The 12,361-nt window shown below is 36.8% G+C and overlaps 1 protein-coding gene across 1 annotated transcript in view; it reads left to right on the top strand.

The window, feature by feature from the left end:
• The first annotated feature begins 905 nt into the window (after positions 1-905).
• Positions 906-12,361, top strand: part of LOC121327322 (ephrin type-A receptor 3-like) — a 150,526-nt gene continuing 139,070 nt past the window's right edge. Inside the window, exon 1 of the mRNA XM_041271280.1 lies at positions 906-1,031. Within this exon, the coding sequence (XP_041127214.1) occupies positions 944-1,031 (88 nt within the window). The 5' untranslated portion in view covers positions 906-943. The remainder of the gene's footprint in view (positions 1,032-12,361) is intronic.

Below are 12,361 nucleotides of genomic sequence, written 5' to 3'. Positions count from 1 at the left end.
TATATATATATATATATATATATATATATATATATATATATATATATATATATATATATATATAATATATATTGCCATTTCTAGGACCCACTGAACTTGACCTAGATCTAAATGATGTTGATATTTACAGTTCCTACAGTACCTTTGCCACATAATAGGCCCCAAAATGTTAGTATCTTTTGTTTCATGACCTACTGACTTTATGCAATGCTGTATGTACATGTAATTTACAAATATACCAAGCTACAATATTATGTATTATTATGAATGGTTATGATGTTTAAAAGATAATACTCTGGGAATAAGTGGTTAATACATTATTATTATTATTATTATTATTATTATTATTATTATTATTATTATTATTATTATTATTATTATTATTAATGATAAAAAATTAAAAAAATCAAACAAAAGAAAACTTTTACCACATTATCTGGTGCATTAATAAGGAAAACGTGGACTTGGGGAAAAAAACACTAAACGACGCAGAACTGGGGAAAATAACTACAACAACTGCACTATTATCGTATTTTATTGACGCATAAATTATTGACGAGAATAAAACGATAATGTAAATAGTTTACTGATTGATAAGCACAAGTTTGCGCGCCTCTGTACTAAAAATCCATTTATGGTACACTATTTTATCTTAAGCGCTCGGGACCATCAGAACGCGTATCAATCATAATTTGTGATCTGAGACTGACTGAGTTCTTCAGCACCCAGGGGTTGCAACGACCCAGAAACATGTGCCTTTAACAGAGGATATGGCTCGATTCCCAGGGTCTCATTGTAAGCCATCCCGCTGTGATTGACAGCCCGAGCTCTCGGTGGATCCTCCTTCCTCCAGCCTTCTGCTCTCATCTCTCTCGCTCTCCCTCATTCTTTCAGCGTGTGTAACTTTGTACACAGGGATGCTGGCGCACAGTGCAGCCTGAAAATGAGTTTACTATGGATATATCCTTCTCTGCTCACTCTTCACTTGCTAACACCAAACCAGGCCTTAAGGACTTACCCTGACAATGAAGGTAGGGCTCGTTAAATGAGTTATTTAATGCAATTAATAACATTGTTTTCTGCCACAAATATTTTTTTTTCTTTATTTGTGTGCCATTTGTCACTCTGGATGCTGTCGTTGCTATGAATGATGCATAAGATTTGGAGCAGGATAGAAGCATGAAAAATTGTTCAAGTTTTTTTTTTTTTTCCTAGTGCACTTGCGTTACATTTGAATTGTATTTGCTTAGGCTAAGACAGGGCTTCTCAAACTCGGTTCTGGGGACCCTCTGTGTCTGCTCGTTTTCATTCCAGCCGAGCTCTGTTACTTAACTATATCCTCAATTGAACAAATAATTTGCTTAATTAGACATTTTTACTTGTTTTCAGCTCCTAAATAGCTGCAGTTCAGCTATTTAATAGCTGAAAACAAGTAAAAATGTCTGATTAACACATTATTTGTTCAATTACTTATCAAATGTTACTGCTAACATGAAATATACAACTGTTCAAGAGCTGGAAATAAGTAAAATGGTCTAATTAAGCAAATTATCAGTTCAATTAAGGGTCTAGTTAAGTAATGGAGAGCTCGGTTGGAATGAAAACCAGTAGCCACAGGGGTCCGAGTTTGAGAACCCCTGGGGTAAGACAATTTAAAAGAATCGTTTGAATTCTGCATGCTTTGGATATGTAACGCGCAAATACAGATGTTGGTGGAGTGTGACGTTGAAGTTTATTTGAATAATAATAATAATAATAATAATAATAATAATAATAATAATAATAATAATAATAATAATAAAATTGCTTGGGTGCAGCTAAAGTAAAAAGTAAAATATTGTTAGTGATTCAGTGTTTGGAATTATATATTTACAACATGTCTAGTCAGTTTGTGATGCATTACTTATTTAAACACGAAGTTTTTATTAAGGGTGTTACTTCGTTTTAGGAACACGATTATGACAATTTTATAATTGGACTTCTCTGAAAAGTTAACTACAGTGGACTTGCTTGGTGAGGTCACGCTGTTGTAAATATTTGAAAGGCTCGGTTTCATTTTGTCTTAGAAAAACACATATCATCACAACCTCTGCTACCTGGCGAAAACTAGAGGAAAAAAACAAACAAACAAAAAAGCTATTTTTGTTATTAGTTTACTGACTATGTGTAACACATTTATTAGCAAGTGCATTCGATCCTTATTAGTCATAAGTAGTATTCATTAGATGTAGAACCAAAATCGGTAAATCAAAATGTTACTATTGTTTGATATGTTGGTATAGGAATGCTAGTTAATTGTCATACATGATTTGCACGTTCAAAATATTTAACTATTGGGAATGAATTAGAGGTCCGGCATTTCCTAATGAAAATGTGCATACTCAGGTGTTCTTTTATAGAATCATTTCCAGGTATTTACTTTTTAATTTTAAACATATTTCACATGTTGACATTCACAATTGTCACATTGCTTATGATCTTTTTATATTATTAAACTAGAAAATGAAGTTGCATTTTGTTGAAATGTGACTCAGACCGTGAAGCTTTGAAGAAGAGTATCTGTAAAAAGTACATTTTAAATAGACTCGCTTGCCGTCGGAGGTAAATGTCACCTTACCGGCCCGAAATTCCCGAATGTTGAAATGACTTTACTTATTTCAAACACTGACAATTTGTAAATGTCCACAGTACGTACTACCGTGGCAGTTAGGTTGAACATTTTGGACTTTTTCGCATCTGTGGTTGGAAAGCATTTGCACGTTTCTTCGTTACAATTAGAAATTGATAATGCTCTACTGCCTGATCAGATCTGACCGTTTTTCTCACGTCTTCTTCACCATTGAAAGTGACATTCGTTACACAACTGGTAAATGTGCATACGATGAAAGAACAGTAGTAACCTACTTAGGGAGAATCAGAGAACAGGCTACACCTGTTCAGGCTGTATTTAGAACATTTTCTTTGTGAATGAGATCAATTAATTACAGTTTAGCCAGAGTCGCTTTTATCATACATGTGTTGGGTTTTCCAGCGAGACGAGCTGGTTGTGTTTGTTAGGCTGGTGGAAAAGGGGGTGCAGAGTTCAGGCTGGCGCAAATGTATATATATAACGTCAATTTTTTTTTTGGGGGGGGGGGGGGTTGCTAACTCTGAATGTAGTTTTTATTTTAGTAGGTTTTGATTTCAACAGTAACATTTTATTTTTTTAAACAAGTAGAAAAGTATAGCGAGTCTAAGTCAAGGTTTACCCCTTTTTGGTCTAAAATGCACAAGGCAAGAAATGCATTTTACTGCATTTGATATCCTGTACCTGTAGATGGCGCTCCAATAGTTCTTACCAGTAGTTCTGGCTGCTTTTGCTGTACAGTGTTATTGTTTGGTACCAGATGCAGCCCATTTCCAAGGGGCACCTCATTAGTGAGGTTTAACATCATCACACCTGGGTGACATCCATAATTAGTTGTTTTCACCTTGGTTACGTGGGATATAATATATGATGATGAGTACAGGAACTGGTAGATTTTAATTAGATTTCACCAAGAAGCCATTCACAGTGCCATAAAAAACAAAAACAAATAGTGTTTTTTTAAAGCCTATTTATCTATTTATACACACATGTACTATAATACACACAAGCCTATTTGTAAATTTATTATAGTTTAATATACAAATATAAAAAAATACATTTATGTATGTTACAGTGCATTGACCTGGTGCACCACTTGGCAAAAGCAGTTATATGGCTAGTGTATTTTTTTTTTTTTTTTTTAACACGTTGCCTGACATGAACCTTATCCATGTGATTTAAATTATACATTAAACATCTGAGAGCATTGCAATCGTCTTTCTATAACCAGAAGCACACAACACTACCATTACAATTTCTAGTCAGGATCTCTGTAGTTCTTTCTCCATACTTTTGTCACTTAAGTTTCGTCTTTCCATTAATAACCTCTAAACTTAAATGCTGTCCAATTAATTACTCTGCTTTCTGAACTAAAAAAAAAAGGACCACCAGCCATTTTCCTTGTATTCTTCAACAACGTGCATGTTAAAGAAATATGTTTTAGGTTTGATGTCCATAGAAGCATGCACAACATTTCCCATCTTTGTCTTTTGTATAGTGAAATATGTTTGGAACTCTGTCTTGAACCTCTGTTTAACAAATGATGACAGCATGTGCATTTCCCCTATTCTCCAACACACTATTCACAAGGAAAATAGTCTTTTTCTTGAAGTCTTTTATTCCAGCCAAACAATTGCAATCTGCAAGCTCCCTTGTGCTAGAAGAATCCCAAGGGCACCAGTTTTTGCAGCTTGGGATAGTAATGTGTGATGCTGTTATTGATTCCACCGCTTTCTGGGATTTCATGTGCTTTTTTTTCTTTTAATAATCAGATGCAGGAGTTTTGACAACAACAACAAAAAGCGCATTTTTACATAAATGAGCTCTTATAAATCAATTGTTATATGCACTAGCCCTGCACCCAGTCCCTGGTTTAAGAACTACCTTCAGGTAAGTATTTTATTTAAATGAACATGTGTTTAATGTTAAATAAATGATTCCTCCCTTATAGCTGTATGAACACACTCCAATTAGTAAACCTCTAGACTCGGGTGTAACTTATTCATGCTGTAATATGTGCAATCAGTTCAGAGCTGATTTACCAGTGTCCTGTTTGTTAAAAGTCCTGGCACCTAGTCATTATATTATATTCCTAAACAAGGGTTCTGACATCCAGGACTCGGTGCAGGGCTAGTGCGAGTTTCAACCCCTGACGTGAGTATGTAAAACTGCAGCTCCCTGTTGCAAAGACACAATGTACAAGTGTTGACAAGGATATTTCAAAAGTAAGTCTCAAAAGTGATGACTAACTTGTCTGTGTGAATTAGAGGCCATCATTCTGGAATGGCTGTGTAGTCCAATAATACAATTTTAAATGCATAGTATAGGGTGTCGTATTGAATCTATTGGGAACTGGAATGGTGGCCCTTGTACACTCTGACAGTGATATGGCAAGTGCTTCTTTTTCGTTGTTTTGTTCAACCCCTTTATCTGATCAACAGCCTGTTGTTGGGTTTGTAAAATAGAGAAATGCCTGAAAAATCATCCACCCATTCCAATTTTTAAATATTTGTGCCAACATCAATACCACAGAGCAGATGTACAACACTGTGCACTGTAGGTATACATTATTAGTATCCATTACAAAGGGTCCAGAGTCATTTTCAAAAGGTAAAGGTCAACACTATTTTAATTGGTTTAATTTATAATAGATGTACTTATTGGCAGATACATATGTGAACTACAATATGATTAATCACACAGGCCTAATTAAATGGACAATATTAATTCTCTCTCTATCCCCGACCCTGAAAAGTTGCAAGCAAAGCATTGATCTTTTTATGGTCTTCTTTTATTGCTCTTCAGATTTCCAGTTATTGTCAGTTGAGTTATATGTCAATGGGTGAACTGTTTGCAATTACAATGAACAGAAGGAAAATATCACAGTTCTTGTTGATTCAAGCTTTTTTTGAAGAAATGATTGACATGTTTTACTATTGTAAACATCTTGTTCAAGATGGTGTATTGATGTGCTGAACAGAAGTGGATTGTCACTGAATACACAATTTCCAGGTTGAGTTCATAACTTCTCCACACATCTAAGAGAAATAGCTAGTTTTAGGCTATGTAATGCTGTCTTTCAACACACATGGGAGACAACACAGAGCAGAGGTCACACTGTATAATTTCTGTATAAAGTTACTTAGCATTGTAATAAAAACACTTGGTATAAGACTCAACTGATTATTCATTTTCTGAAATTGCAAGCATAACAAAATATAATTTTTTAAATATAGATTTCAGAACAGGCAAGTGTACAATAATATACATTGACCTGACTCAAACTTCACTGTGAATGTGAAAAATAACTCACAGTTCACCCTCGCTATTACAAAGATGTGTTACTTTGTGTCAGGAAATTGCTTGGAGAGCTTGCAGTATACTACTAGCAAATGGATTAAGGGTTGCCATATTCAGAGGCTGAAGTCATCTATTAATCTGACAGAAGATACAATACAAAAGACTGCCATGCCTTGTTTTTCAGTCCTTGTCATTGTGCCTCAAGGCTTTGTGCAATCACCTTCTCCTTGAATAACGCGATCAATCAGCTTTTACATTCAAGGCTGTACTGAGCAAAGGGTCCAAATGGTGCCTTGGGAACCTAAGACACATGAAGCTGTGTTAACCAACACTACCCAATACTTCATGGCTCAAGACTAACAATCCCTAGGCCACCCAGTCTGTTCAGTCACATTTGTCCCAGAGCCACTGAAACAAAAGCAACGTAATTGCTATAGGAACAGTACCAGTGCTACCACTGTGGTTAAGGAAAGTAAAAAGTAAGACAGAGAATGAAATAAATTACAAACAGCTCAGCAGGGTTGCTTATGCAACTGTACCAGTTTGTACTATTATCTTACTTGTCTTATCTGCAATGCTAATAAGCAGAACAAACAGAATTAAAATGTACCTGGTTGCTATCTGGTTATAAATAAACCTTGTTGGAAATGCCATACACCCAGGGTCTAATATTAGTATCAAATACCAATAATTCATTTAAAATTGTAAAAGGATTTTAGTATGTATCCATGTTTAAATGTTAAGCAGCTTATACTCGCACTCAAATAACAATCAACTCTTGTTTCCACTACAGGTACATCATTTCTTAGTATTTAAATGTTGTGAAAAATAGTATACCAGAAACTCACAGCAAAAATCTATGCGTTGCTGTCACAGCCATAACTAGCTATAAGGACACCTTATTAAGGTTACAACTACACTTCCGATGGCACTGTCTCTTACGACCACATATCATAGGTAAATACTGTGTCCCGACACTCCTGGATCACCGTATAAACCTGGGGTTTCAAATAGACATGCTAATTGCACAGCAGCCAAGGCAGCACTTAAGGAGTGAAATTCTTTCACAGTCCAGCTAAAAGGGTCAAAGACTATGTTACAATAAGAACAGAAAACAATACACAATCAATCATCAACCAGAATCAAACAGTCATGTTTTAGATTTGCCTGGATTTGTAATTGGACAGAAGAATCATTCTGCAATTAAACTCTAGCTTAGCCGATGATTAAGCTTTAAATCCCCAGTGTGTGAGGAGGCAAAGGCCAGTCAAAAGTGTAAATGAATGTCTGGGAAACTGCCTGTCAGCATCAGCTCCTTCTATCGAACACTGAAAGGCCACATCGTTTACTTGATAAAAAATAAGCTCTTTATGAGGGACAGGGATGACTAGAAACACTTGCTATTACGTTGTAAGCCTGACAGATTTAAAAAAGGAAAGCCGATGCCTACGCGATGTGTAGTCAACCACACATTTGTTTCTTTCTACCCTGGAGGGTGACAACTGAACCTGTAACTGTGGGAAGTGGCCTTGGTATATGTGTTTGGGATTGGAAATTTGCAACAGCTCCAGTTGCATGCAGACTAGTTACACAGTGGCACAAAGCCATGACCAGTGCTCCTGCCCGTGGTCGACCCACCTATTGCCAAATGTCTACTAATAATTTTAACAAGAGGTTTTGGGCCTTTTGCATACAAAAAGCACAAAATGCCAAAATATACACACAGTATCTTTCAAATAACTTGGATTTAGTTAAAGAAAATTGATTGATTCCACTTTTGTCATGTTTTAAATCTCTTGGGGTATTGGCAGGGGCCTTTGCAGTTTGGCAGGTAGATTAAAGCAGCTTTATTTAGACATGGCTGGGGATTAAACGGGAAAGTACAGAGAGCTGCAGATCTGAAACACTGAGACGGAGTGTTTTAACAAAGAGTCTTGTATTTGTCAATAGAAATGATTGTAAAACCAATGGAATTTGAGTTGTCTGATGTTAATATTGGGGCAGACAACTTTTCACTTGAAAAATATCTTCATAAACTCATTACCTACTGTTTGTCCCGCCGTGTGCATCCTCTGAGTGCAATTCACAGTGGGTGCACTGCAGTAGGCTTTCCACACACACAGAGTAAGGAACCTTTCATAGTTTCACCATTGTTTTATCAATTGATAGCTTGCCCTTCGTGGAACCATATCTGATATTTAAGTCACAATAAGCAACACAAATGGACTAGACAAAGATAGCAGCAGTGCCCATATAAATATATATAAAAATAATACAAAAAAAAAAAAAAACAGCTAGAAAGACTGCCTGAGCGACATTGCTGCCAATGGCTTATGGGAGGAATTTAAGATTTTTTCCCCTGGTTTGATAACATGACGATAGACCTAGCATTCCAGACTGTACTGTGGCGCTGTTATCGTCATTAGAGACTCTGCCCCTCCTGGATTTAATAAGATTGAATGTAACTGGTCCCACATGTTAAGCTATATCTGAGCTGGACTGTTGATTTAGTAAAGGTGAAATACTTCATACATAATCTTTTTTTTAATTAATTTTTTTTAATCCACTGACTCATCCCAGGTCCCGAGGGTGGTTTATGTTATTAACAGTGAGAAATGCTATGCTGCTTTTCATATTTGAACTGAAGATTTGTTGTAGAATATTAAATTTTTAGCTGAACTGTGGGCAAAATATTCAAATTGTAGGGTAATAATTGCAATTATTTCTAGTACAGTCTTGGCACTTGTTAACAATAGTACAGTAAATAGTGAGAGTAGCTAATCTTTGATATCAAATACACTTTTAATAGAATAATCTAGCTGCACTAAATTAAACTGCTATAGTAATACAGATAATATTTTACTTTTGTTGTTAATTTTGAAGTTGTTGTGTTTTTTGTTTTAACAACTTTTAGAAATACCCAGTGATGGAATATACTAGAGGCAGTGTAAGCCAGCTATTCATCCCGTGGGCTTTCAGCTCCACTCGTTTTCTGTGCCGGTGCCTCCTATTTCAAAGAAGAGTAGATAGCAGCTCTGAAAGAAGTCCCAAGGATTTTCAACATCCTGGAGTGTCCTAAAGGATGATTTTGAAATAAAATATGTCATAACACAAGGTGAAATCCAAAGTGCATACCATCTTGCCATAAACAGACATTTGGAAGGGGTTAGAAGATATGTTTTGGAACATTTTGGAACGTACTTGGATATTAGATCTAAAATAAATTGGGGGACAAGAGCCAATCCCTGAATGATTTTATAAGGCAACATTAATATTCTGAGGAAAAATCTAAACAATCCTGGAAGTCAGTGGAGTTTTCCTTTCTGGTCTGAAAGGTGGTAAATATTGTTGTGTTTATCTGCAATCTGTCTGTGTGGACGGTGGTAGGATAATTGTGTTAACAATTGTTACATGGTGTAATATATTGAACTAATTCAATTTCAATACAACTTTTTAATCGTGTGACACGGAAGGAAGTTAAGCCACTCTCTTGAGGGAAAAATAAAAATAAGTCTCAGTAACCCCAAAAAAGAGCAGTAACTGACGAAAAAAATGATTGGAAGCAGAATGATTCTTTTTAGATCATGTTAAAGGAGGACAAAATCCTGAGGCAGCAATGTCATGAGTTTGTAGGCTATCCAAGTCATTATGGATGTCATATATAGTGACAGCAGCTATAATCAATAAAGCATAAAATGGTCCATATTTCTTCTAAATATGATATTCCCAAATCCCATACCAGTTGGGAAATATTACCCTATATCATCTTATTAATGTAATCTCAAGTAGGTATTATCCACATTCTCATGTTACAGCTCCTCGCTTACAAAAACTAGGGTGGTTTGCTTCAGTCTAGAAATAACTCAGCCGTATTATCTAATGAGATGCAGGCAGGACATATTTCCTGGCTGTGTGGTTTTCTTATTTCTTTTGTTTTGAGGTGCTTAATAAACCGTTCCCTTTCAATTCAAAGACAACCACCAACAATACTTTTGGGATATGCCTGTCACAGGTCAGGTATTCACTGAGCATTTTATTTCCCCTCCGGGGAGTGATGTCCTCTGTCCCGCCTTCTGAGGGAACAAACAGTTGCTACACTGAGCTCACTTCCTCTTTTGCTTCTCACTGCGGTAAGGTAAGGTACTACCAAACCAGTTGCTGTGATTGAGACCTGTATGAAAGAGCTCTCACTTGAGTTTTCTGCAATTCACGGAGAATCTGTCGAGGCTGGGTCTCACCCTCAATGATGCCAAAAGCCAATTAGTACCGGTAAAAAATATGGTTTACTTGGGAATCAGACTGGAATCCCTTGCAATGCGAGACTACCTATCAGACGACAGAGTAGACACTGTACAGAACTGTCTATTCCTTTTTTAACAAGGATCGACAGTACGTCTGGTGTTGTGCAAAAGGTTGCTGGGTCTGATGGCCGCAGCCTCATTAGCCCTCCAGCTAGGATTACTCCAGGTGTGGCTCAATACCTTCCAGCTACACCCCAAGCATGACAAGCACCATCAGCTGATTGTGTCCAATGCCTTCCAACTATGGACATGGGCAAAACAGAACCTGCTACCCCTTCCTGGGGTAGTGAATCAGTCGGTGGACCTCCTCCCCCCTCCCCCCCTCTCTCTCTCTCAGGTCCTTACATGTCAGAATGGAGGCTCCACCCTCAAGTAGTAGAGCGGTTGGCAAAGCCAGTCGATCTTTTTGCCATGGCAGAAACAACTCATTGCTCCCTATGGTTCTCCCTCCACTGCTTTGATGGTCCACTAGGCGTCAACATAAGCTCTGACATAAAATGCTCAGTGAATACCTGACCTATGTCAGGCATATCACAAAATTATTGTTGGTGGTCATCTTCTCTTTCAGGGAACCAGGGTTATGTCCGTATCCTAACATTTTGTCTTTAGTTAATGTGGAACAGTGATTTGTTTGATAGTGTGTAGTAGATCATTTTTGAATTTTGATATGGTGACAGAGTGGCTAATGCAGTGGTCTTTCACCTCTGAGTTAAGGGTTTTTAATCTGGTTTAGGTTACATTTGCTGTGAGCTTGATGGCCTTGGGTCAATCCCTTAAGGCAGACGTACAGTGTACTGTATCACAAATCACATGCAACAAGCTTGAAGAACTAATCACAAAACTGATACACAATTCAACTTCATAAGCTTACCGTGTAAAATAAAATTTGGTTTTGGCAAATGCCTGGTGAGTGTTACTTTACTTATGCAGTATTCTGAAGCCTGTACTGCAAAAACAATTCTAGATGTGTTTGGATTATTTGACAAATGACAAGCGCAATTAATACATGAAGAAAACGAGAGATCAGAGTTGAAGTGTTTTTATTTTAGGGGTATAAATTATTTCACATACTGTACAGCTACAATTTCCTTAAATAAGCCCAAGGAATGCATGAACAACACATCATTAATATATTCCTTTTACTCTTACCCCAGTACATTAGCTTCACAGTCTGTGAAAATCCACCATTGCATCTGCCTGCCTTTTTCTGCTTGTTATAAATAGACCTGCAGTCAGCTTGGATACAGATACATTTAAAGTGCTTATGTTTAGAAATACTCAAGTTGCTTTATAGTTCAGCTGAAATAAGGATATACAGTACTGTGGCCAATACAAAGGAAGTCAATTCCATCTTTGCAACCAGCATTCAGCTTGCCATTCATCCATTTTAAAGGTCATCCCTCTGTAAAAACCATTTAAACATTGCTTTAGCAATCTGTATAAACACAGTATTCATTAAGCATCCAGATTGCTTAAGAAACGGTCTGGGGTGTCTCTTAGATTCATTACCTTAAAATGGCTCACTGGCATAAGATTCTAATTAGATTCCAGCTTTGCATTTACAGTTGATTCATGGCTGCTGAGCTACAAGCTTCCAACATGAGATTCTAAGCAACGCATAGCCAATACTTAGTGTTCAGCTTGGTTCACAGGGAAAGATGTTTATTTTGTAGTGTCCTTTAATTTTACAAGTGGATTCACCTGTAATCCTTTTTGATAGCAAATGGTGTAAAAGACTTTCAGTGACATGTGCTTTATTTGTTATATCCTCCAACCCCTGACTTTCGAGATCCCTGCCTCAGATGGCTGGCACATTCAAAGTCATACTAAAGGTGTATCGTCTAAAAGTCTTTGACAGTCCAGTGTTATGAAATTGTATTACTATTTTGTATAATTGCTATTGAATATCAAATTATTAGATGTTTAAAAGTATGAACGTACAGTTGTAAATGACAGTTAACTAAAATGTCCTTTGTTTTAAAACCAACCTTTTTCATAAAGCCAGCTAAAGTCTTTTCAATCTGTGGGTCAACTATGCAATTTCACACTGCTTTTTGAAGAAGCAGAGTCGACCTGGGTGACAGGAGCAAGTGCACAGTGCGCGTATCAATGCCCCGGAAGCAGCTTGTTACAG

Source organism: Polyodon spathula, chromosome 14 (genome assembly GCF_017654505.1).
Source record: "Polyodon spathula isolate WHYD16114869_AA chromosome 14, ASM1765450v1, whole genome shotgun sequence".
Lineage (NCBI taxonomy): Eukaryota > Metazoa > Chordata > Actinopteri > Acipenseriformes > Polyodontidae > Polyodon > Polyodon spathula.
Note: the sequence above shows the minus strand (reverse complement) of the source record. Positions and strands in the feature narration are given on the sequence as shown.